Raw genomic sequence first — 26,938 nt, 5'->3', positions numbered from 1 at the left:
CAGAGATCTCAAGTTATGATGCTACTTGAATTTCATCAAATGCTCGCAGTCAAACAACCAATAATAGTGCAAGACTGGTTATTTTCCTGTGTTTGGTCTGGACTGCATTCTCACCTGCAGAGGTACGAATTGAATCAGACTACCCTTTTTGAGCGAACCATGGTGCGTTGTTTGCAGATAGTGTTCATACCAGTCCAAGCTAACCAAACTAAAGGGGCAAATGCATCAGAGTTCGGAAAAACTGCCCACCCAGGCTGCCATTATTAACTAAATTGTCAGCCACTCCGGCCACCTGCAGTGGCTCCACTTTTGCAGCAGGGGCCTCATCCAAGCACAGGAAGCTATAATGAGCCCCTCACCAGAGCAGTATGCCCAGTTCTCCCCCTGGCCCCTGCGTCCAGCAACTTGGGGGAAGTCTAACATATACTCAGTCTGTTCTGCTCTCACCTGTTTGGCCAGGGACCTTGGCAAAGAGTCCGCAAATGTTGACCACAAACAGAGTACCAATAACTGCAGATAACCCTATGCCCGCCTTAATACAGACTAGCCCCTATGTTAATATAGCTGAAGGAGACACAAGAAAGCCTGATGGAACTCCTCAAAAACCCACCTAAACAAGCCTTAATCCTTGGGGAAATGCTCTGTGGAGCAATTAAACAAAATTAGATATCTTTGGCAATACAGATTAGTGCTGTGTTTACTGACAACCAAATTGAGCATTCAATGAAAATAACCAAAAAGCAACATACAAAAAAAGTTTAATGTGTTTGTACTTGGTCATGTCAAATTATATTATTTTACCTTTACAATGACTCTACATATTACATTAGGAACAGATTGTCCATTCTATAACCCACAGGAAAAATATTTATTGAACAAAGGAACAACAAAGTGTAACAATGGTGCACATACAAAATGGCAGCAGTTGAAATGATCAAAGTTTAAAAACGACATTGAAATGATTGATGAATGAGCATCGAGTCCGTCTTTGGCATTTCTTGACATTCTTTGACACTGAGTGACAGTGATTGTAGGCGTGTGTGCACCTGTGTCTAGATTACCCTATTCTCCATCAGACATGGGTCAGTTAGTTGGAGAAAGAGGGGTCAGATCTGAAAGAGAAAACGCAACGGAAACTGGAGTACATAAAACCAAGTAATAACATTTACTGGGATCAATAAAGTTAATTTGAAAATTGTTATATTAAAAGACTGGAAAGGTCTCTGATGTAGAAGGACCTTACATAGAAATAGAACATATAATTGAAGTCGGAAGTTTACATACACCTTAGCCAAATACATTTAAACTCAGTTTTTCCCCATTCCTGACATTTAATCCTAATAAAAATTCCCTGTCTTAGGTCAGTTAGGATCACCACTTTATTTTAAGAATGTGAAATGTCAGAATAATAGAGAGAATTATTTATTTCAGCTTTTATTTCTTTCATCACATTCCCAGTGGGTCCGAAGATTACATACGCTCAATTAGTATTTGGTAGCATTGCCTTTAAATTGTTTAACTTGAGTCTAAACATTTCGGTAGCATTCTACAAGCTTCCCACAATAAGTTGGGTGAATTTTGGCCCATTCCTCCTGACAGAGCTGATGTAACTGAGTCAGGTTTGTAGGCCTCCTTGCTCGCGCACACTTTTTTAGTTCTGCCCACAAATTGTCTATAGGATTGAGGTCAGGGCTTTGTGATGGCTACTCCAATACCTTGACTTTGTTGTCCTAAAGCAATTTTGCCACAACTTTGGAAGTATGCTTGGTGTCATTGTCCATTTGTAAGACCCATTTGCGACAAAGCTTTAACTTCCTGACTGATGTCTTGAGATGTTGCTTCAATATAGCCACATAATTTTCCTACCTCATGACGTCATCTATTTTGTGAAGTGCACCAGTCCCTCCTGCAGCAAAGCACTCCCACAACATGATGCTGCCACCCCCGTGCTTCACGGTTGGGATGGTGTTCTTTGGCTTGCAAGCCTCCCCCTTTTTCCTCCAAACACAACGATGGTCATTATGGCCAAACAGTTATATTTTTATTTCATCAGACCAGAGGACATTTCTCAAAAAATTACCATCTTTGTCCACATGTGCAGTTGCAAACCGTATTATGGCTTTTTTTTTATGGCGGTTTTGGAGCAGTGGCTTCTTTCTTGCTGAGCGGCCTTTCAGGTTATGTCGATATAGGACTCGTTTACTGTGGATATAGATACTTTTGTACCTGTTTCCTCCAGCATCTTCACAACTTCCTTTGCTGTTGTTCTGGGATTGATTTGCACTTCTCGCACCAAATTACGTTCATCTCTAGGAGACAGAACGCGTCTCCTTCCTGAGCTGACGGCTGCGTGGTCCCATGGTGTTTATACTTGCATACTATTGTTTGTACAGATGAATGTGGTACCTTCAGGCATTTGGAAATTGCTCCCAAGGATGAACCACACTTGCGGAGGTCTATAATTATTTTTCTGAGGTCTTGGCTGATTTCTTTAGATTTTCCCATGATGTCAAGCAAAGAGGCACTGAGTTTGAAGGTAGGCCTTGAAATACATCCACAGGTACACCTCCAATTCAAATGATGTCAATTAGCCTATCAGAAGCTTCTAAAGTCATGACATTTTTTGTATTATTTTTTACATTTAATTTTACCCCCTTTTTTCTCCCCAATTTCATGGTATCCAATTGTTAGTAGCTACTATCTTGTCTCATCGCTGCAACTCCCGTACGGGCTCGGGAGAGACGAAGGTTGAAAGTCATGCGTCCTCCGATACACAACCCAACCAAGCCGCACTGCTCCTTAACACAGCGCATCCAACCCGGAGCACCTGGCAACCTTGGTTAGAGCGCACTGCGCCCGGCCCGTCACAGGGGTCGCTGGTGCGCGATGAGACAAGGATATCCCTACCGGCCAATCCCTCCCTAACCCGGACGACGCTATGCCATTTGTGCGTCGCCCCTCAGACCTCCCGGTCGCGGCCGGTTACGACAGAGCCTGGGCGCGAACCCAGAGTCTCTGGTGGCACAGCCCTTAACCACTGCGCCACCCGGGAGGCTGTCATGACATCATTATCTGGAATTTCCCAAGCTGTTGAAAGGCACAGTCAACTTAGTGTATGTAAACTTATTCTTGTGATACACTGAATTATTAGTAAAATAATCTGTCTGTAAACAATTGTTGGAAAAATTACTTGTGTCATGCACAAAGTAGATGTCTTAACTGACTTGCCAAAACTATAGTTTGTTAACAAGAAATTTGTGAAGTGGTTGAAAAACGAGTTTTAATGACTCCAGCCTAAGTGTATGTAAACTTCTGACTTCAACTGCATGCAACAGTGCCTTCGGAAAGTATCACACCCCTTGAATTTTTTTACATTTGCCTATTATTCTTTTTGAAGTTCTTCAAGCTCTGTCAAATTGGTTGTTGATCATTGCTAGACAACCATTTTCAGGTATTGCCATACATTTTCTTGCAGTATTACTTTAGTGCCTTGTTGCAAACAGGAATATAATATTTTTTTATTTTTTTTAATTCTGTATACTGTAGGCTTCCTTCTTTTTACTCTGTCAATTAGGTTAGTTTTGTGGAGTAACTACAATGTTGTTGATCCATCCTCAGTTTTCTCCCATCACAGCCAGTCAACGTTGTAGCTGTTTTAAAGTCACCATTGGCCTCATGGTGAAATCCCTGAGCGGTTTCCTTCCTCTCTGGCAACTGAGTTAGGAGACGCCATCCAAATTGTAACTAATAACTTCACAATGCTCAAAGAGATATTCAATGTCTGCTTTTTTTACCCATCTACCAATAGGTGCTGTAACGTGTGCACTAATAAATTGGGACGCAAGTACAGGGAGTGAATTTAATTAATAAGCAAACATGGATCGAAATCAAGAAAAACGAGTAGCGTATAGACATAACACAGGAACATAATCAATAATGCCTGGGGAAAGAACTAAAGGGAGTGACATACTGTATATAGAGGAGGAAATCAGGAAGGTGATGGAGTCCAGGTGAGTCTCATGAAGCGCAGGTGCACGTAACGACGTGTCGGCTGAGGCATGGGATCCTGATAAGACAGCTACTTATTATTACATTTGCACTCCCTGTACTTGCTTCCTGACTCCCAGTGTACACGTTACAGAATAACGCCTCACCAAAGGGAAGCAACAGGAATTTTTTACTGACGACGTGGGGTCCAAGAGCAGCTCCCGAAGCAACCGGGATGCCTCACCTGGCTCGTCAGGCTTCCATGCCTCAGCTGGCTCGATAGGTTCACAAGCCTCGGTTGGCTCGTCGGGCTTCCATGCCTCGACTGGTTCCCGAGCCTCAGCTGGCTCGACTGGTTCCCGAGCCTCAGCTGGCTCGACTGGTTCCCGAGCCTCAGCTGGCTCGACTGGTTCCCGAGCCTCAGCTGGCTCGACTGGTTCCCGAGCCTCAGCTGGCTCGACTGGTTCCCGAGCCTCAGCTGGCTCGACTGGTTCCCGAGCCTCAGCTGGCTCGACAGGTTCCCGAGCCTCAGCTGGCTCGACAGGTTCCCGAGCCTCAGCTGGCTCGACAGGTTCCCGAGCCTCAGCTGGCTCGACAGGTTCCCGAGCCTCAGCTGGCTCGACAGGTTCCCGAGCCTCAGCTGGCTCGACAGGTTCCCGAGCCTCAGCTGGCTCGACAGGTTCCCGAGCCTCAGCTGGCTCTACAGGTTCCCGAGCCTCAGCTGGCTCTACAGGTTCCCGAGCCTCAGCTGGCTCTACAGGTTCCCGAGCCTCAGCTGGCTCTTACAGGTTCCCGAGCCTCAGCTGGCTCTTACAGGTTCCCGAGCCTCAGTTGGCTCTACAGGTTCCCGAGCCTCAGCTGGCTCTACAGGTTCCCGAGCCTCAGTTGGCTCGACAGGTTCCCGAGCCTCAGCTGGCTCGACAGGTTCCCGAGCCTCAGCTGGCTCGACAGGTTCCCGAGCCTCAGCTGGCTCGACAGGTTCCCGAGCCTCAGCTGGCTCTACAGGTTCCCGAGCCTCAGCTGGCTCTACAGGTTCCCGAGCCTCAGCTGGCTCTACAGGTTCCCGAGCCTCAGCTGGCTCTTACAGGTTCCCGAGCCTCAGCTGGCTCTTACAGGTTCCCGAGCCTCAGTTGGCTCTACAGGTTCCCGAGCCTCAGCTGGCTCTACAGGTTCCCGAGCCTCAGTTGGCTCTACAGGTTCCCGAGCCTCAGCTGGCTCTACAGGTTCCCGAGCCTCAGCTGGCTCTACAGGTTCCCGAGCCTCAGCTGGCTCTACAGGTTCCCGAGCCTCAGCTGGCTCTACAGGTTCCCGAGCCTCAGCAGAAGCGATTGGCCTACTCCTGGTCCCTCAGGACCATCCCTCTGGTCGGCGTCCTGCGGCTGGAGCCGCGCGTCAGGGATGGGGGTCCTCCACTCTGGCGCTATTGTTGCCAGTTTACTCATTATTACGCACACCTGTGCCTCATGAGACTTACCTGGACTCATCACCTTCCTGATTACCTCCCCTATATCTGTCACTCCCTTTGGTTCTTTCCTCAGGCGTTATTGACTCTGTTTTTGTTTCATGTCTGTGTGCTTTTCGTGTTTCTTGTTTTGTACTGTTCTATTTATTATTACATTTGCACTCCCTGTACTTGTTTCCCGACTCCCAGCGTACACGTTACTAGTGCCCTTCTTTGCAAGGAATTGGAAAACCTCCCTTGTCTTTGTGGTTGAATCTGTATTTGAAATTCACTGCTCGACTGAGGGACCTTACAGATGTGTGGGGTACAGAGATGAGGTCGTCATTCAAAAATCATGTTAAACACTATTATTGCAAAAAGAGTGAGTCTATGGAACTTATGTGATTTGTTATGCACATTTTTACTCCTGAACTTATTTAGACTTTGCCATAACAAAGGGGTTGAATTCTTATTTTTAATGAATTGGTAAAAATTTCTAAAAACACAATACCACTTTGACATTATGTGGTATTGTGTGTAGGCCAGTGTCCAAACATCTCAATTTAACCAGTTTCTTTCCCTGTTCTCTCTCTTCTAAACAAACCCTCAAATCAGTGAGCTAACTTGGAACAAATTAAATAGTGCAGTCAAATTTAACATGGTAAATTTATAAGCTCGAATAAGAATTATATAGGAAGGGCTATTTTTTGGTTTCAGTGTAGATGTATATTATAATATACAACATTTCCATATAAACAAATAGTTGTGTAAAAGTGTAACATAGAAACATAATTTTTGCCTTCTGGTATCCCAACAGCTGAAAGCTATGAGTATTTAGCTAATAACTTTGCCGGTGGTTTCTGAAGTGTTCCCACTGCCGTTTTGATTTTGTAATTGAAATAAATGTCATCCTCCTTCTTCCCTGGCTTTTTCTAAATAGGTGTATTTACATTGCTCAGTTGTGAGAATTGTTATATCGAGGTTGTTACATTCTAATCCCTGGGCTTTGGTATCAGGCTGTCATGTTCGCGCTAATGTGTCTCATTACTGAATGAATGACGTCAATGGATGAATGGCCGATAGATAGATAGCTAGATCACGTGACTTCAACATTTAATTTGAGTTAACTGAATGATGAGGAGAACGACTGGAAGAGGATAGAGGGTGATTGAATTCCTCTTTCCCGCACACACAGCTCATATTTTGGTCGGCTATTTGTTTGTCAACTTGTCTAAAATTAGAGACATGCAGCTACTCTTCTGTCCTTATGTGTTGCTTTAGAAGACCAAATAAACACTTGCTCAACAGAATGAATGCTTCAATCTAGTTGACATCAGTATAGTTTCTGAGTTTCATTTCTGCTTCTTTCACGTACAATCAGCTTTACAAATCAGCACCTTCACACTCGGTTGCTAACCACGCATTCACATTCTCTCAAGATGCTGAAAGAAATAAATAATTTCTCCACTCCTGTTCTCAGGTCAAATTGGTGTATAATTTCCCCCCAAAACATGGTTTTGGAACACTTAAAATGTAAAAACATGATTTTAGATGTTGTAAGAGTTTGTTTTACCAGTTGTCAGGATGTCACAATGGTCCCAGTTGTTCTTACACCATCCCACACCATTTTAAGTAAAGTAATGAAATGGTATGGTGGTTTTACAGTTAGTGGTACACTGTTCAGCTAAAGTATGACCCCACCTGGCATTTGAACACATAACCTTTGGATTTGAGATGCACTGATCTTTCTGCAGCGCCACAAAGTCTGTAACGCTCCTATACATATTCATGACTTATAATACATCTCTGCACTTAGCAAAATAGTTTCATCTGTGCTGCTGTTTTAGTTATCAGTTTATCTGACTATTCTCTCATCATTGATTTAATTGAATTATTTCAGTAATTTGAGGGTTTTCTGTGTAGTTGTCGAATGTTGGTGAGGCATATTATTCTGTTTTAATGTTACTCCTGAATAACTAGGATAAATATAATATGTTTTATTGTTTATTTTAAGAATAGGAATACAGGTGTAGGAATACAGGTGAATTCAGTTATTAAGACAGGTGTGGTGGCGTAGCAGAAAGATCAGAATGCTGTGAACCAAGAGTTTGAGTGTTCAAATCCCAGGTGAGGCCTAGTTCAATAATTACTGTATAAAAAAACATAGACAATGTAAGCACTAAAGTCACTGTGAGAATCATAACGACAAATTTTTGTTTTCACGTGAAATCTCACGTGATGAGTTCCAAAACCACGAAATCGTGCTTTTTCTGTGAGGGTGTACAGCAAGAAATGCTTAATTCTGCAGGAATTAATATTATATGTGGTGGATCGACTAACTTTTTCCCAAAAGCATTTGGTGATTGACATGTAGGCCTACTTGGAGGGCGGACAGTTAGGGCCTAAAGCTCAGGCTTATGCAGAAATGGCAGATACACATAATGAAAGAAAACCTCAGTGTAGCCTACAAGAATTGTACATTTATGGATTTCTTTATGCATCGTTTCCCTTTATTCAACCTGCCCGCAACCCACCCAAATTGCAAGTAGCCAAATGGGGGCGAGTTATGACAACTCAGCTCATCCACTCAGCCAGGCAAACACAAACAGTGTTACACGGAACCCAAACCAGCTGCGCGCGTGCACCATCGTGCATAAATGTGTTTTGTCCCCTCACACGAAACGAGATCACGACACGCAGGTTAAAATATCAAAACAAACTCTGAACGAATTATATTCATTTTGGGACACGTTGAAAAACATTAAACATTTATGGCAATTTAGGCTAGCTAATTTGTCCTTTTTAGCTAGCTTGCTGTTGCTAGCCAATTTGTCCTGGGATATAAACATTGAGTTGTTATTTTACCTGAAAGGTCCTCTACTCCGCCAATTAATCCACACATAAAAGGTCAACCGAATCGTTTCTAATCATCTCTCCTCCTTCCAGCCTTTTCTTCTCTTGACTTTATATTGCCATTGGCAACTTTCATAAATTAGGTGCATTACCACCACTGACTTTGTTCGTCTTTCAGTCACCAATGTGGGTATAACCAATGAGGAGAAGGCAAATGGGTACCTTCTTCTATAAACCAATGAGGAGAGGCAGGACTTGCAGCATGATCTGCATCAGAAATAGAACTGACTTCTATTTTAGCCCTTGGCAACGCAGATGCTCGTTGGCGCGCGAGTGCAATAATTGAATAACATAGATTTCTACATTTATTTTGCGACACGAGCGGTGTAGTTAGCCTGTTATTGTTTTTCACACTTTGTGACAAAGGATACATACAGGGCATTCGGAAAGTATTCAGACCCCTAGACTTTGTCCACGTTTTGTTACGTTACAGCCTCATTCTAAAATTGATTAAATAAAAACATTTTCCTCATCATTCTACACAAAATACCCCATAATGACAAAGCGAAAATTTGTGAATTTTCGAACATTTCTAACATAAAATAAAAATGATATCTCATATTGATAGAGTTCACTTAAGGACATTCAGAGATTGTCCCGAAGCCACCCCTGCGTTGTCTTGGCTGTGTACTTAGGGTCGTTGTCCTGTTGGAAGGTGAACCTTTGCCCCAGTCTGAGGTCCTGAGTTTTCATCAAGGATCTCTCTGTGCTTTGCTCCGTTCAGCTTTCCCTCGATCCTGACTAGACTCCCAGTCCCTGCCGCTGAAAAACATCCCCACAGCATGATGCTGCTGCCACCACCATGCTTCACCGTAGGGATGGTGTGAGATTTCCTCCAGATGTGACTTGGCAGATGTGGCTTGGCATTCAGGCCAAAGAGTTCAATCTTGGTTCATTTGACCAGACAATCTTGTATCATGGTCTGAGAGTCCTTTAGGTGCCTTGTGGCAAACTCCAAGCCGGCTGTCATGTGCCTTTTACTGAGGAGTGGTTTCCATCTGGCCACTTTACCATAAAGGCTTGATTGATGAAGTGCTGCAGAATCTTGGTGGTTCAAACTACCATTTAAGAATGAGGGAGGCCACGTGTTTTTGGGGACCTTCAATGCTGCAGACATTTTTTGGTAACCTTACCCAGATCTGTGCCGACGCAATCCTTCGACCTCATGGCTTGGTTTCTGCTCTGACATGCACGGTCAATTGTGGGACCTTATATAGACAGTTGTGTGCCTTTCAAAATCATTTCCAAACAATTGAATTTACCACAGGTGGACTCCAATCAAGTTGTAGAAACATCTCAAAGATGATCAATGGAAACAAGATGCACCTGACCTCAATTTTGAGTCTCATAGCAAAGGGTCTGAATACTTATGTAAATAAGGTATATGTTTGTCATATTTAATACATTTGCAAAAAAAAAAAAGGGGTTATTATGTGTAGACTTGATGAGGAAAAAAAATATTTAATCAATTTTAGAATAAGGCTGTAAAGTAACAATGTGGAAAAAGTCAAGGGGTCTGAATACTTTCCGAATGCGCTATATGCCTCATCACAAATCTCGGAGATCTATGGACAGTTCCTTGGACTTCATGGTATAGTTTCTGCTCTGACATGCACTGTCAACGATGGGACCTTATATACTGTAGAGGGGTAAGTTTCTTTATAAATCATGTCCAAACAATTGAATTGGCCTCAGATGGACTCCAATCAAGTTGTAGTGACATCTACAATCAATTTAATCAAGCTAATATTAGAAATAAATGGTAAATAATAAAGGCCAGTATAAACTTATTTTCATAAAGAAAAGGGAATACAGTGGGGCAAAAAAGTATTTAGTCAGCCACCAATTGTGCAAGTTCTCCCACTTAAAAAGATGAGAGAGGCCTGTAATTTTCATCATAGGTACACTTCAACTATGACAGACAAAATTAGGGGAAAAAAATCCAGAAAATCACGTTATAGGATTTTTAATGAATTTATTTGCAAATTATGGTGGAAAATAAGTATTTGGTCACCTACAAACAAGCAGGATTTCTGGCTCTCACAGACCTGTAACTTCTTCTTTAAGAGGCTCCTCTGTCTTCCACTCGTTACCTGTATTAATGGCACATGTTTTGAACTTGTTATCAGTATAAAAGACACCTGTCCACAACAACAGTCACACTCCAAACTCCACTATGGCCAAGACCAAAGAGCTGTCAAAGGACACCAGAAACAAAATTGTAGACCTGCACCAGGCTGGGAAGACTGAATCTGCAATAGGTAAGCAGCTTGGTTTGAATAAATCAACTGTGGGAGCAATTATTAGGAAATGGAAGACTTGTATGACCACTGATAATCTCCCTCGATCTGGGGCTCCACGCAAGATCTCACCCCGTGGGGTCAGAATGATTACAAGAACGGTGAGCAAAAATCCCAGAACCACACAGGGGGACCTAGTTAATGACCTGCAGAGAGCTGGGACCAAAGTAACAAAGCCTACCATCAGTAACACACTACGCCGCCAGGGACTCAAATCCTGCAGTGCCAGACGTGTCCCCCTGCTTAAGCCAGTACATATCCAGGCCCGTCTGAAGTTTGCTAGAGAGCATTTGGATGATCCAGAAGAAGATTGGGAGAATGTCATATGGTCAGATGAAACCAAAATAGAACTTTTTGGTAAAAACTCAACTCGTCGTGTTTGGAGGACAAAGAATGCTGAGTTGCATCCAAAGAACACCATACCTACTGTGAAGCATGGGGGTGGAAACATCATGCTTTGGGGCTGTTTTTCTGCAAAGGGACCAGGACGACTGATCCGTGTAAAGGAAAGAATGAATGGGACCATGTATCGTGAGATTTTGAGTGAAAATCTCCTTCCATCAGCAAGGGCATTGAAGATGAAACGTGGCTGGGTCTTTCAGCATGACAATGATCCCAAACACACCACCCGGGCAACGAAGGACTGGCTTCGTAAGAAGCATTTCAAGGTCCTGGAGTTGCCTAGCCAGTCTCCAGATCTCAACCCCATAGAAAATCTTTGGAGGGAGTTGAAAGTCCGTGTTGCCCAGCAACAGCCCCAAAACATCACTGCTCTAGAGGAGATCTGCATGGAGGAATGGGCCAAAATACCAGCAAGTGTGTGAAAACCTTGTGAAGACTTACAGAAAACGTTTGACCTCTGTTATATACCCTTTGTTGGCAATGACAAAGTATTGAGATAAGTATTTTGTCAATAACAAAAGTTTATTTTCCACCATAATTTGCAAATAAATTCATTAAAAATCCTACAATGTGATTTTTTTGATTTTTTTTCTCATTTTGTCTGTCATAGTTGAAGTGTACCTATGATGAAAATTACAAATTACAGGTCTCTCTCATCTTTTCAAGTGGGAGAACTTGCACAATTGGTGGCTGACTAAATACTTTTTTGCCCCACTGTACATCATCTCAAACTGCAGAAGTCAAATGATTTGTGCAGAGAAGCAAGCACCAACAAGCTGGAGAATGGAGTATATTTGATTGCATATTATTACAAACCTTGACATCAACAAAATCATAACATCTGGTCTGCATGTGACTGAACGAGTTACATTTGTACAGTAGGAAGTATGTTGCTTTTCTTTCCCGGGTATAGTCATTGTACTGTATGTAGCCTACTCCTGCCCAGTTCTTAATTCACAATTGGAAGATTCTAATATTTGATAGCCTAATAATAATAATAATAATATAAAATTAAAGTTAAATTATGAAGTGTATTCACAATTGCATGGCATGGTGACCTCTGCTCAGCTTCAAATGCCCCCATTAGTAATTAGAGTATATTTGCTCAAACATGCCCACTGGTGGTTTGGATAAGCATTAACGGCAAGCACTGTAAAGCACCATAACAAACAGTACCGTGAAGCAACTTTTGATTGAAGAACCACTGAGGGTACAAAACATTAGGAACATAGACTGAACAGGTGAAAGCTGACCAGGTTAATCCCTTATTGATGTCACCTACACTTCAGTCAGTGTAGACGAAGGGAAAGAGACAGGTTAAAGAAGGATTTTTAAGCCTTGAGAAAATTGAGACATATATTGTGTGTGTGTGCCATTCGGAAGAAAGACAAAATATGTAAGTGCCTTTGAACGGGGTATGGTAGTAGGTGCCAGTTGCACCGGTTTGAGTGTGTCAAGAACTGCAACGCTGCTGGGTTTTTCAAGCTCAATAGTTTCCAGTGCTTATCAAGAATGGCCCACCACCCAAAGGACATCCAGCCAAATTGACACAACTGTGGGAAGCATGAGTCAACATGGGCCAGCATGCCTGTGGTACTCTTTTGACACCTTGTAGAGACATGCCCTGACAAATTGAGGCTGTTCTGAGGGCAAAAGGGGGTGCAACTCAATATTAGGAATTTGTTCCTAATGTTTTGTATACTCAGTGTATGTCTGTATGCAACCTTACCTCTGAGAGCGGGCGGAGGACGTGTGGGTTTTATCCAGTTACTCTGAGAGAGAGCGTCCACCATCCAGGAGAGGGCACTAGAACAATACTCCAACTGGGAACAAGAGAGAGGGGATGGGGGCGAGAAGGAGAGAGAGGTTATTTTCCCTAACCCCTAAATCTAAAACTATACCTAACCCTAACCTTAATTCTAACCCTAAAACTTACCCCTAAGCCTAAAATAGTATTTCTCCTCGTGGGGACAGGCAAAATATCCACACTTGTCTGAATGTTCCTTGTTTTACTATCCTTGTGAGGACTTCTGGTACCCACAAGGAAAGTTAAACCAAAACGGATGGTGACCGGGGATTCGACTGAGGTGGCGGACCTAGAGGCACAGGCGTCATGGGGAAAGGACTCAATAGCTCCGCTCCTCCACACACACACACAAAGCCATCCCCCCCTTTAAGGACCACTGAAATGTGTTGCCACTGGGCATATAAGGCTGTGTGTGTGTGTGTGTATGCTGTGACCAGTGGCAGCGGCCCAGGCTGACACTGACCTCGGTCTCTAGCATTCTCAGCCTGCGGTTGTGGTCCTGGATCTTTACCATCTGCTTTAGGACACTGTCCACCCTTCAACATAGGACCACAAGACAGATTAGGGGTCAATTCAAGAATTGAACTGAAGTCCTATTCATGAAAAAATAACTGAATTGAACCAATCCCTAACACAGGAGTACCAATCTCTTTGGTGCAATTTTCAGAAGAATGTCATACACTTTCACAACACTTAGTACAAAACTCAAAACAGATCATCAAAAAGGCATTTGTTTCAAAACGAAGCACATTTTCAATTACTAAGTACACTCAAAATCAGTCACTTTTTCACCAAACTTAGTCAGTGTTTCATCTAAAAGTACACATTGCAATACAGTTCATATAAAGTAATTGCTGGCTTTCTAGGCAGAGTTGCAAAGAAAAAGCCATATCTCAGACTGGCCAATAAAAAGAAAAGATTAAGATGGGCAAAAGAACACAGACAGTGGACAGAGGAACTCTGCCTAGAAGGCCAGCATCCCGGAGTCGCCTCTTCACTGTTGACGTTGAGACTGGTGTTTTGCGGGTACTATTTAATGAAGCTGCCAGTTGAGGACTTGTGAGGCATCTGTTTCTCAAACTAAACACTCTAATGTGCTTGTCCTCTTGCTCAGTTGTGCACCGGGGCCTTCCACTACTCTTTCTATTGTGGTTAGAGACAGTTTGCACTGTTTTGTGAAGGGAGTAGTACACAGCGTTGTACGAGATCTTCAGTTTCTTGGCAACTTCTCGCATGGAATAGCCTTCATTTCTCAGAACAAGTATAGGCTGACAAGTTTCAGAAGAAAGTTCTTTGTTTCTGGCAATTTTGATCCTGTAATCGAACCCACAAATGCTGATGCTCCAGATACAAGGCCAGTTTTATTGCTTTTTTAATAAAAGACAACAGTTTTCAGCTGTGCTAATATAATTGCAAAAGGGTTTTCTAATTATCAATTAGTCTTTTAAAATGTTGAACTTGGATTAGCTAACACAACGTGCCATTGGAACACAGGAGGGATGGTTGCTGATAATGGGCCTCTGTATTCCTACATAGATATTCCATTAAAAAAATCTGCCACTTCCAGCTACAATAGTCATTTACAACATTAACAATGTCTACACTGTATTTCTGATCAATTTTATGTTATTTTAATGGACAAAAAATGTGCTTTTCTTTAAAAAACAAGGACATTTCTAAGTGACTCCAAACTTTGAAACTGTAGTGTATGTATGGAAATAAATTATTGATATATTATTAATTATTTGGCTGTATGGATTCATTTACTTTTTTGAAGGACTTTTTTTGTCAACAATGTGGCCTCATTAACCTGGGTACAGTGGCCAGGAAAAAAAACCTTCCTCCCCATTTCCTTTGCAACTTTGAAGCTTCCAGCAGCATTTTGCTGCTGCTGAACCAACCTGCTAAAGTAAGACAGAATGAGAGCGATGAGCTAAGCATCCCACGACAGCAGTTTGTTTTTCGGGGGGGGGGGGCCTCATGTGGAGCATGGGGGGGGGGCCTCAAGCGGATAAATTCTTATTTTTTAAAGATTACAGGGCCTCTTGATGATGTGAGGCTGAAAGTGACAACAGTTAAGTCCACACATGCTCTTACTGACCGAGTCATACAGGACCACTACATTACATAAGTATGACACAATATTGTAAATACAATACATGATTACAATACAGGTGGAGGAGGGTGTATGACTGCCATCCTCATGATGAAGCCATTGGATGAGGCATCCAATGACATCAATCCAGATCTATGTCAGGGTGCATGAACGACGAGGACAATAAGAACCTATGGCCACATGCTCATGCAAACTAGTGCCTGGTAAATGTTGTTTCTTTCATTCATTTAATATGATTAACGTACACCTATAGTGTAATTATATATGAACAATACATACATTTTTTTGTATCAATGATTGTGAAATATGTCTTCGATGATCACACCTTTGACCACACATAGGATAGAAATGATGGAAATTCAGTTTTGATGGGTAGTGCAAGTGTATTGTGTAATGTGAGAACAGTATAATATACTGTAATTTACAGTACTGAATCATACTACATTCAAAAGGCAATTTTGAAACATTGGATAAACTGGTTAGATTTCATTATGTTGTGTTTTGGTATTAAATCAATATTCTCATGGAATATCACAGTTAACGTATATTTTGGATCAATGGTTGTGTGGTGAAAGGTCTCTCCAAACAAAATTAATGCACAAATCAAGGTTTTAAATATAAGACTTGCTGCATTACAAGTGTTACCAGTTTGGAGAGTTGTACTAAGAGTTTTGAAAATTCACCACATACTTTTGAAAATAGCACCAAAGCAAAACAAACTAAAGCTGTTAAATGAATCTGGTATTCAGTATATGACATAAATAAGTGACTGAGGGGGAGAGATGTCTCACTTGACGGAGGTGCGTTTGAGTCTCTCCGAGTCGCTCTCTCTCTCTCGTTTGTTCTGGGCAGACAGTATATTCTCCTTCTGGATGGCCTCCCACATGTTTAGTTTACTGGCCTGCCTACCATGGATCTCCAGAACTGAAGGAGCGATAGAGGAGAGGAAAAGAGGGGGATTTGGAAGAAGATAAAAAAAAAAAAAAAAAAGTATATTCAGCTATAATCTTGGACGACAATGGGAGTGGACTTCTAAAATGCTAGTAATTTAGCAATATACAATATACAATATACAAAAATACTATGAGCATTTTAATTTCACAATTCATCACATCTCTAATGGCTCCCCTCCCTCCCTCCCCATCTCTTGTCACCAAAGTGTTTGATCTTGACGGAGGCGATCCTGCGGATGCGCCTCTTGATGAAGAGGTGGAGGTGGGAGATGATGATGAAGGGTGGCGCCAGGCAGGGTCTGGAATGGTACTCCAATATAAGCTTGTAGCGCTGAAACTTCCAGTAGGTGTCGCTGTTCTCCTGCACTTTTGAGAACGTATGACTGCAGTGACGAGAGAGAGCCAGCCACAGTGAAATGTTACCAGCCAGAATATCAGCGAATACATTGCATTCAGAAAGCATTCTGACCCCTTGACATTTTCCACATTTTGTTACATTACAGCTTTAATGCAAAATATATATTTTTTAAATGTCCTCAATCTACACACAATAACCCATAATGACAATGTAAAAACGGGTTTTTAGAAGAAGAACACACACAATTGGCCTAGCTTCGCGTACGGGTTAGGGAGGGTTTGGCCGGTAGGGATATCCTTGTCTCATCGCGCACCAGCGACTCCTGTGGCGGGCCGGGCGCAGTGCACGCCAACCAAGGTCGCCAGGTGCACTGTGTTTCCTCCGACACATTGGTGCGGCTGGCTTCCGGGTTGGATGCGCGCTGTGTTAAGAAGCAGTGCGGCTTGGTTGGGTTGTGTTTCGGAGGACCCATGACTTTCGACCTTCGTCTCTCCCGAGCCCGTACTGGAGTTGTAGCGATGAGACAAGATAGTAACTACTAACAATTGGATACCACGAAATTGGGGAGGAAAAAGGGGGGTAAAACTGAAATCTCACATTTACATAAGTATTCAGACCCTTTACTCAGTACTTTGTTGAAGCACATTGGTAGCGATTACAACCTTGAGTCTTCTTGCATATGACGCTACAAGCTTGGCAGACCTGTATTTGGGGAGTTTCTCCCACTTTTCTCTGCAGATCCTCTCAAGTTCTCTCAGGTTGGACGGGGAGCGTTACTGCACAACTATTTTCAGGTCTCTCCAGAAATGTTTGATCGGGTTCAAGTCCGGGCTCTGGCTGGGCCACTCAAGGACATTCAGAGAATTGTCCCGAAGCCACTCCTGCGTTGTCTTGGCTGTGTGCTTAGGGTCGTTGTCCTGTAGGAAGGTGAACCTTCACCCCAGTTTCAGGTCCTGTTCGCCTGGAGCAGGTTTTTATCAAGGATCTCTCTATTTTTCTGCGTTCATCTTTCCCGCGATCCTGACTAGTCTCCCAGTCCCTGCCGCTGAAAAACATCCCCAAAACATGATGCTGCCACCACCATGCTTCACCGTAGGGATGGTGGCAGGTATCCTCCAGATGTGACGCTTGGCATTCAGGCCAAAGAGTTCAATCTTGGTTTCATAAGACCAGAGAATATTGTTTCTCATGGTCTGAGAGTCTTTAGGTGCCTTTTGGCAAACTCCAAGCGGGCTGTCATGTGCCTTTTTTGGTTTCCGTCTGACCACTCTACCATAAAGGCCTGATTGGTGGAGTGCTGCAGAGATGGTTGTCCTTCTGGAAGGTTCTTCCATCTCCACAGAGGAACTCTAGAGCGCTGTCAGAGTGACCATCTGGTTCTTGGCCACCTCCCTGACCAAGGCCCTTCTCCCCTGATTGCTCAGTTTGGCCTGGCGGCCAGTTCTCTGAAGATTCTTGGTGGTTTCAAACTTCTTCCATTTAAGAATAAGGGAGGTCAATGTGTTCTTGGGGTACTTCAATGCTGTAGAACGTTTTTGGTAACCTTCCCTTGATCTGTGCCTCCACACAATCCTATCTTGGAGCTCTACAGACAATTCCTTCAAACTCATGGCCTGGTTTTTGGCATGCACTGTCCACTGTCAGACCTTATATAGACAGGTGTGTGACTTTCAAAATCATGTCCAATCAATTGCATTTACTACCGGTGGACTCCAATCAAGTTGTCGAAACATCTCAAGGATGATCAATGGAAACTGGATGCAGCTGAGTTCAATTTTGAGTCTAATAGCAAAGGGTCTGAATACTTATGTAAATAAGGTACGTGTTTTATTTTTTATACATTTGCAAACATTTCTAAAAACCTCTTTTCGCTTTGTCATTATGGGGTATTGTGTGTAGATTGCTGATTCATAAAAAAATATATTTAATCCATTTTAGAATAAGGCTGTAATGTAACAAAATGTTGAAAAAGTCAAAGGGTCTGAATACTTTCCAAAGGCACTGTATTGGTTTTATTATATTTTTTGGTTATTGACGTTTTGGGCACAAATAAAAGCAGAGTCAGAAAAACATTTGGCATTTTGATAACACGCAATGATCGTGTCAAATAAGACACTTAAAAATTCAATCAAGTTGATTGAATTAAAATAGATCGAATTAGCTATAATTTATCAAATCAGATCAGTGGTTCTGAGAGAATAAACAACACTAGCCAAGACACAGTGAGGAACTAGATAAGAGGAAATCAGCCCACGGATTGGAGGGGCCTATTGAATAAGTGATTATCTGTTGAGGGGAACACAAAGAGAGTGAAACAGGGATAAGGAGGGGGTGCTAGATGGGAAAGAGGGACAGAAAGTGAAACCGGGACAGAGAGCGAGTAAAAGAGAGACAGAGAGAAAAAGAAGAACAGAGAGGGTGAAAGAAGGACAGAGAGGGTGAAAGAAGGACAGAGCGAGAAGGTACCTGAACATGGCGATGAGCAGATTGACCAGGAGGATGTTGGTGACCAACAGGTAGATGACCAGAAGGATGACCACCAGCCAGTTGGCATAGGTACTCATGCAGGGCTCTGCCCCTGCCTCGATCAGGGTTGCGTTATTGGTGCACTGTAACCCCTCCTCTAGTTTATCAGCTAAGGACAGAGAGACAGTGAGGGTTTGAAATATACTGAACAAAAATATAAACGTAACATGCAACAATTTCAATTATTTTACTGAGTTACATATAAGGAAATCAGTCAATTGAAATGAATTCATTAGGCCCTAATCTATGGATTTCAGATGACTGGGCAGGGGCGCAGCCATGAGTGGGCCTCGGGGAGCATAGTCCCACCAATTTTGGAGACTGGCCCATCCACTAGGGAGCAAGGCCCAGCCAATCAGAATGATCCACAAAACGGCTTTATTACAGACAGAAATACCCCTCGGTTTCACCAGCTGTCTGGGTGGCTGATCTCAGACGATTCCGCAGGTGAAGAAGCCAGATGTGGAGGTCCTGGGGTGGTGTGGTTACATGTGGTCTACGGTTGTGAGGCCAGGCCGGTTGGATGTAATGCCAAATTCTCTAAAAAGGACGTTGGAGGCGGCTTATGGTAGACAAATTAACATTACATTCTCTGGCAGCTCTGGTAGACATTCCTACAGTCAGCATGCCAATTGCACACTCCCTCAAAACTTGAGACATCGTGGCATTGTGTTGTGACAAAACTGCACATTTTAGAGTGGCCTTTTATTGTCCCCATCACAAGGTGCACCTGTGTAATGATCATGCTGATTAATCATCTTCTTGATATGCCACACATGTTAGGTGGATGGATTATCTTGGCAAAGGAGAAATGCTCACTAACAGGCACGTAAACAAATTTGTGGAGAAAGAAATGTAACATTTTGGGGATCTTCTAATTCAGCTCAGGACTAATATTTTACATGTTGTGTTTATAGTTTTGTTCAGTACAGATGGGATAAACCAGAGGGAGGGATGTGAAGAGAAAAGTCAACACAGACACCTTCACATGAAAAAACACATTCGTACACAAACATTGACGCACCATCCATTTCGTGTATGGGGATCTGTCCAAATATGTGTAGGTATGGCCTGTAGAACACTCTGCGAAAGATCCAATTGGGACGGGGGTCATAGGAGTAGAGCAGCGCCTGATTGGCTACGCCGTAGGCCATGAGCCACACTGCCAGGAAGAAGAGGAAGAAGAAGATGTCCTTCATCTACCAATCAGGAACAGAGGATTAGGAAAAGTATTGATAACATTGAAATAACACTAAAGGACGTTTGCACAGACCTAAATGATGTCGACTCAGACTTTAATACAGACTCTCCTTTTAAAATACTTCAACAGGAGTAGATATCGTCAGTGGTTAGCTTACCTTACCACACCACATGAGTGTGTCTATACACACAGTGTACAAAACATTATGAACACCTGCTCTTTCCATGACATACACTGACCAGGTGAAAGCTATGATCCCTCATTGATGCCACCTGTTAAATCCACTTCAATCAGTGTAGATGAAGGGGAGGAGGCAGGTTAAAGAAGGATTTTTGAGCCTTGAGGGTGCAACTCGATATTAGGCAGGTATTCTTAATGTTTTGTACACTCATTATGGCCAGCATTTGAAATGTTTACACAGTCTTCATCACAAGATCATGTTTCAGTCGACAAAGACCATCATCGTCACAAATACTTAAAATAATCACTTACCATGTTGCCGACGATGATGATCTTGGGTCCCAGTTGTTTGTGGATGGCGAAGATGTGGATGAGACGAAGGGTAAACACCATGTAGTCCACAGCAAACACAGCACGGCCAAACTCATAGGACCACGGGAACATTCTAGAACACACAACAAACACCTGGTTATAGTCACAGGGTCACACACTCACGAAGATAGACACACACACACACACACTCATATACAGTCAGTGGCACGTTTATTAGGTACACAAAAATGTATCACTCCTACAGACAGCAAGTCACGTGGCCGTGGCTTACTATATAAAGCAGGCAGACAGGCATTGAGGCATTCAGTTACTGTTCGATTGAACATTAGAATGGGGAAAACGAGTGACCTAAGCGACTATGAGCTGGGCATGATTGCCGGTGCCAGGCGCGCATCATCCAGTATCTCAGAAACGGCCGGCCTCCAGGGCTTTTCACTGTTTACTGAGAATGGTGAGACAAACCCAAAAAATCCAGTCAGCGGCAGTCTTGTGGGTGACAACAGCTCATTGATGAGAGAGATCGAAGGAGAATCGTGCAAGCTAACAGGTAGGCCACAAACAGACAAATAACGGGGCAGAACAACAGTGTTTTGCAGAATGGCATCTCTAAATGCACAACTCGTCAATACTTGTCACAGAGGGACTATTGAAGCAGACGACCACACCGGGTTTCGCTCCTATCAGCTAAAAACAAGAAGAAACGGCTCTAGTGGGCACACAATCACCAACACTGAACAATTGAGGATTGGAAAAACATTGCCTGATCTGACAAATCCTGTTTCCTGTCGCGTCTTGCTGATGGCAGAGCCAGGATTTGGAGGATTTGGAGTAAGCAGCATTAGTTCATGGCCCCATCTTGCCTGGTGTCAACAGTACAGGCTGGTGACAGCGGTGTACAGGTGTGGCGAATGTTTTTCTGGCACACGTTACATCCCTTGATACCAACTGAGCAATGATTAAATGCCATGCCACGAATAATTCAGGCTGTCTGAGGCAAAAGGGGGTGCGACCCGATGCTAGATGGGTGTAACCTAATAAACTGGCCACATATACACATCTAAATATGAAATATACACACCTGCAGCACATGCCCAGGGCAAAGAGTGAGATGGCCAAGATGTCACACTTATTCCACATGTCCTGGATGTAGAGACTCATCCTCTGATATATGGTGTTGCTACCCACGAAGAACGTCTGCGAGAGAGGATGGTCATTAATATGAATTTATATGTTCTTACCTGTCAAGTGTGTGTGTGTGTGTGTGTGTGATGCGTCCTACCTGTCGAATCTCCTCACAGACCATGGTGAAGACCCAGAAGTATAGAACAAACTCTAAGGTGGACGGGCCGTGAGGCGGCGGAGGCTTGAAGTCCACCAAAAGGATGTAAGCAAACAGGGAAAGGAACAGGAAGTACATCAGCACGTTGCCCAGGAACGAGGTGACGGGCGCAAACCAGAACTCCCTCCAGCGCTGCAGTATGAAGGGCCTCTTGGGATTGGAGGCACCTTTCAGTTTGGCCCTTAAAGCAGCATATTCCTCAGCATCCTCTTCCCTGTGAGGAAAATAATGAGAATAATTATTGTGTGTGTGTGTGTGTGTGTGTGTGTGTGTGTGTGTGTGCTTACGTTTGCATGATGTCGGCGAGAGAAAACACGGTGGCATCTCCTCCATCCAGACTGTCTGTGTCCCGACCATGAGTCACCTCCTCCGACTTCCCCTCCTCCTCCTGTTCCCTGAAAGAGAGAGAGAGAGACCTGACTGACTGACAGACAGACAGACAGAGGCGCAGAGTGAGGAAACTTTCCTTCGTCACCATCTTCTCTGTATCCTTCAAATTTCTCTAACATTCCACATATTGAAAATTGGATTGATACAAGAGAAGATTGGCTGATAGTGAAAAAGGAGAAATTTGGAATGATACTATCAGAGAAGAAGAAAAGCGGCGCATCACGTATTGGACATTTTCCTGAATCAACTTTTTTCTCTTCAGCGCCGGTCAATCTTTTCCATATTATTCCAATTTCTATGTGCGCACTGCATGGGGAACATAAGGAAAGCTTAATGGATTGAAAACTGTCAGACAGACAGACAGACAGGTAGCCACTAACCTGAAAGTGATGAGGTTGGTGTAGATGAGGGGGGGTAAGAAGAAAGTGAGGACCAGTTTCCAGACTTTCGTGCTCCTCTCCATGTCTCCCCACCATATCTGAGACAGCAGAGACTGTCAGAGGAAGAGGTAGAAGCAGAGGTAAGGCTCTGCACACTAGGTTCAGTTTCCTCTTAGCAGAACTTGGCTAGGCGAAGTGAACGTCTGTGCTTCACATACTCCCTTAATAAAAGACATTCACTTGAAAAATGAGGGAAAAAATAGGCAATATTACTGTTTGTCCCTCTTGAGACGCCATAGCAACAGAATTGCCACTTCCTAAAATACACTTCCTCTCAGATAAATCAAGAAATCTGTCATTAAGAACCCGATAGTTACTCTGACAGAGCTCTAGAGTTCCTCTGTGGAGATGGGAGAACCTTCAAGAAGGGCAACTATCTCTGCAGCACTCCACCAATTAGGCCTTTATGGTAGAGTGGCCAGACGGAAACCACTCCTCAGTAAAAGGCACATGACAGCCCACTTGGAGTTTGCCAAAAGGCACCTAAAGGACTCTCAGACCATGAGAAACAAGATTCTCTTGCAAAGTGATGTAACATTTCTATTGAAATCCAGCCAATGTGGGGATAGCCAATATCTGGAATTGTTAATCCCCCGCAACCTGTATTCAGAATGACTGCAAAGGTAAGGAAGACTAAGCTATGAGACAGCCTAAAGCATCTAAATTGGAACAACCATTTCAGTAATGGGTGCAATAAGTCCAAGTAAGATATGGGATTAATTTAGAAAATGTTGTAATTTATATTTCAGTAGCATAAGATTAATTAATTACTCAATAAATCAATGTACAAGCACAAACATACACTACCATTCAAAAGTTTGGGGTCACTTAGAAATTTCCTTGAAGAGGCGACTCCAGGGTGCTGGCCTTCTAGGCAGAGTTCCTCTGTCCAGTGTCTAGGGTTCTTTTGCCCATCTTAAATCTTTTAGTTTTATTGGCCAGTCTGAGATATGGCTTTTTCTTTGCAACTCTGCCTTGAAGGCCAGCATCCCGGAGTCATCTCTTCACTGTTGACGTTGAGACTGGTGATTTGCGGGTACTATTTAATGAAGCTAAGGACTTGTGAAGCATTTATTTCTCAAACTAGACACTAATGTACTTGTCCTCTTGCTGAGTTGTGCACCGGGGCCTCCCACACCTCTTTCTAATCTGGTTAGAGCCTGTTTGCGCTGTTCTGTGAAGGGAGTAGTACACAGCCTTGTACCATATATTCAGTTTCTTGGCAATGTCTCGCATGGAATAGCCTTCATTTCTCAGAACAAGAATAGACTGACAAGTTTCAGAAGTTCTTTGTTTCGAGCCATTATGAGCCTGTAATCAAACCCACAAATGATGATGCTCCAAATACTCAACTAGTCTAAAGAAGGCTAGTTTTATTGCTTCTTTAATCAGCACAACAGTTTTCAGCTGTGCTAATATAATTGCAAAAGGGTTTTCTAATGATCAATTAGCCTTTTAAAATTATAAACTTGGATTAGCTAACACAACATGCCATTGGAACACAGGAGTGATGATTGCTGATAATGGGCCTCTGTACACCTATGTAGATATTTCATTAAAAAAATCTGCCGTTTCCAGCTACAATAGTCATTTACAACATTAACAATGTCGACACTGTATTTCTGATCAATTTGATGTTATTTTAATAGACCCAAAATTGTATTTTCTTTCAAAAACAAGGAAATGTCTAAGTGACCCCAAACTTTTGAGCGGTAGTTTACATATTGAAACAAACAATCCTAAAAAATCAACCTGCACAGAGGATGCTGGGAAATGTGATAATGATAGGTGTGGTTTTGGTTCAAAGTGTTGTGTATGAGTTTCAGGCCCCTATATTAGTGTAAAACTAGGCCCTCAAAATAAGGCCTACTTTATGATAACATATTCGAGTAGGATCTCACTTGGTGAAGTCCATAGAACTGAAAATGAATGAATGCAACAACCAAGCCATTTTTACTGGAGAATTTGCTGTATGCATATGGAGGAGACGTGTGTGAATGCGCAAATGGAAGACGGAGGGGCGAGGGGAAGGGGATTCAGCTACACACACACCTTGACCCCTGACCCCTGGGTTTAGTACGGACCTGCACGCCGTCATGGCTGAAGAAGAGGCGGGCGTCAGCTGCAGTGGCCATCTGCAGACAGGTGGCTCCGCCCCACACAGGAGACTTCCTTATAAGGAGGGTGAAGGAGCGTCTTTCACTGCTCTGGTAGCACTCACTGAACACGTCTAGAGAGATGATTAAAGGGTTAACACTCACTCATTGAAGACTTCTAGAGAGTGAGGAAATGGGTCACAGGTTGTCAAATTAAGTTTCCCATTAGAAGTCTGGATAGGTTTGCTTCAGTCCTCATCTTAAAGGTGTGAAAGTATTGCAAATGGTCTCAGACTGGGATGCCACCCAGCAGACTTTCAGAACCGGTGGTCCCTTGCGGTCTGATGCGGAACTGCTACAAAGCATTATGGGGTAACCTTCACTCAGAAAATACAAGCTGCTCACATGTATGCATAACAGAGTTGATAACCACTACAATGACATCCTCACAGTACAAACACACAGCCAGGATAAGGCTAACCCACCAAGGGCCAAGTTCTCAAACTTCTGGGCCAGCTCCTTCATAGAGAGCTTGGTCTCCGTCTCACTCTCCAGCTTAGACAGTTCCCTCAGAATCTTACAGCCTGCCAGAGCACTGAGGACAGACTCCCCTGCCTGGAGGGGAGTGGGGAAGAGAGAGAGAGAAAGAGAAGCATTGTACATTGGTAAATTAAAGATAGACTCAGCAAGATGATGCAGATGCACAAAATAAATAGCAGTAGTGGGTCAATTTCCACAAAAACTAAAAAGCGCGAGGCTAAACCACTCCACTGTTTGGGTCTGGTAGCTACCACGTTGTAGCAGCATGAAGCGAACCCCTGCACATGCACAGATACTCTGTGTGACTGTGTGAGAGGTTTTGCATCATGCTCATCAGAATATCTGCGGTGCTGCACATGGCAACGTTATTTCACTGATTCTACCTTTAATGAATGGCCTTTGGAGTCCATGTCATTTTCTACAGATTCGATTGTTGAGTGCGCACATTGTTTAACACTGTCATTACAGCTGCCTGGTCCCATATATTCTTAACTGACTCACCTGGTCAGACCACTCCAGAGTGGCCTAAGGCACTGCATCTCAGTGCTAGAGGCGTCACCACAGACCCTGGTTCGATTCCAGGCTGTATCACAACCGGCCGTGATTGTTAGTCCCATAGGGCGGTGCACAATTGGCCCAGCGTCGTCTGGGTTAGGGTTTGGCCGGAGTAGGCCATCATTGTAAATAAGAATTTGTTCTTAACGGAGGTTAAATTAAATTGTTATTTAATAAATTACCATCTCCCAGAAGTAGACGGCCATCTCGCTGCGGTTCTGCAGCACGGCCCAGATGAACAGAGAGGCCCAGGGAGAGAGACAGCGCTGCTCCTTGTATGTACACTCCTCCAGCAACAACTTTTTCATGTGCTGAGAGGGAGGATAGAGGGGGAAGAGGGATATAAAGAGGGGGACGGGGTGAAGGAGAGGGAGAGAGTGAAGTAGTCACAGTTACATTCTATGGCCAGTAATGCAGTGGTATCACCATAGTAGCATTGATTATTTTAACTATATTGGTGGAGTCTACACTATCACTGCATCACTGTACCGTATCATTGAGAACAAAGGCATTTGTAATTCATGTCTATGTAGAACAGTGGTGTGAGGGGACACTACTACAAACACTAGCTGCCTCCTAAATTACACCTATCCCCTATATAGTGCACTACTGGGCAGGTACCCTAGTAGTTAAGAGCGTTGGGCCAATAACCGAAAGGTTGCTGGTTCGAATCCCTGAGCCAGCAAAGTGGAAAAATCTGCTGATGAGCAAGGCAGTTAACCCCCAACAACAACTACAGCCCCACACAGCTCTCTGATTTAGAGGGGTTGGGTTAAATGCGCAAGACACATTTTAGTTGAATGCATTCAGTTGTGCAACTGACTAGGTATCCCCTTTCCCTTCTTCTGACCAGGGCCCTGGTCAAAAGTAGTGCACTACTTATATATAGGGGAGAAAGTGTCATTTGGAATGCAACCACTACCTTCAGTGCTCTCCTGGTGCTGGTGCTCTGGTCCAACTTCAGAGGGCTGTAGTAGAAGGGCTCACACACATCTCCCAGGATGTCCCATAGAAGCCTTGACATCTGAAGGGAGAGGCGAGAGTAAGTCACATAGAACTGA

General features: G+C 43.4%; 1 protein-coding gene across 2 annotated transcripts in view; it reads right to left on the bottom strand.

Annotated features, from left to right (window-relative positions):
• Positions 1-742: 742 nt before the first annotated feature.
• Positions 743-26,938, bottom strand: part of LOC139420948 (transient receptor potential cation channel, subfamily M, member 4a) — a 60,972-nt gene continuing 34,776 nt past the window's right edge. For both annotated transcript variants that reach the window (XM_071171378.1, XM_071171379.1), the window contains exons 12-27: positions 26,800-26,901; positions 26,060-26,188; positions 25,268-25,397; positions 24,771-24,916; positions 22,627-22,739; positions 22,144-22,251; positions 21,797-22,070; positions 21,596-21,711; positions 20,497-20,629; positions 19,828-20,002; positions 18,744-18,912; positions 16,121-16,302; positions 15,758-15,890; positions 13,314-13,386; positions 12,773-12,866; positions 743-1,112 (exon numbers count right to left, since the gene is read on the bottom strand). In XM_071171378.1, coding sequence (XP_071027479.1) covers positions 1,084-1,112; positions 12,773-12,866; positions 13,314-13,386; positions 15,758-15,890; positions 16,121-16,302; positions 18,744-18,912; positions 19,828-20,002; positions 20,497-20,629; positions 21,596-21,711; positions 21,797-22,070; positions 22,144-22,251; positions 22,627-22,739; positions 24,771-24,916; positions 25,268-25,397; positions 26,060-26,188; positions 26,800-26,901 — 2,106 coding nt within the window. In that variant the 3' untranslated portion in view covers positions 743-1,083. The remainder of the gene's footprint in view (positions 1,113-12,772; positions 12,867-13,313; positions 13,387-15,757; positions 15,891-16,120; positions 16,303-18,743; positions 18,913-19,827; positions 20,003-20,496; positions 20,630-21,595; positions 21,712-21,796; positions 22,071-22,143; positions 22,252-22,626; positions 22,740-24,770; positions 24,917-25,267; positions 25,398-26,059; positions 26,189-26,799; positions 26,902-26,938) is intronic.

Source organism: Oncorhynchus clarkii, chromosome 12 (assembly GCF_045791955.1).
Source record: "Oncorhynchus clarkii lewisi isolate Uvic-CL-2024 chromosome 12, UVic_Ocla_1.0, whole genome shotgun sequence".
Taxonomy (NCBI): Eukaryota; Metazoa; Chordata; class Actinopteri; order Salmoniformes; family Salmonidae; genus Oncorhynchus; species Oncorhynchus clarkii.
This window is presented reverse-complemented; position numbering and strand designations above follow the sequence as displayed.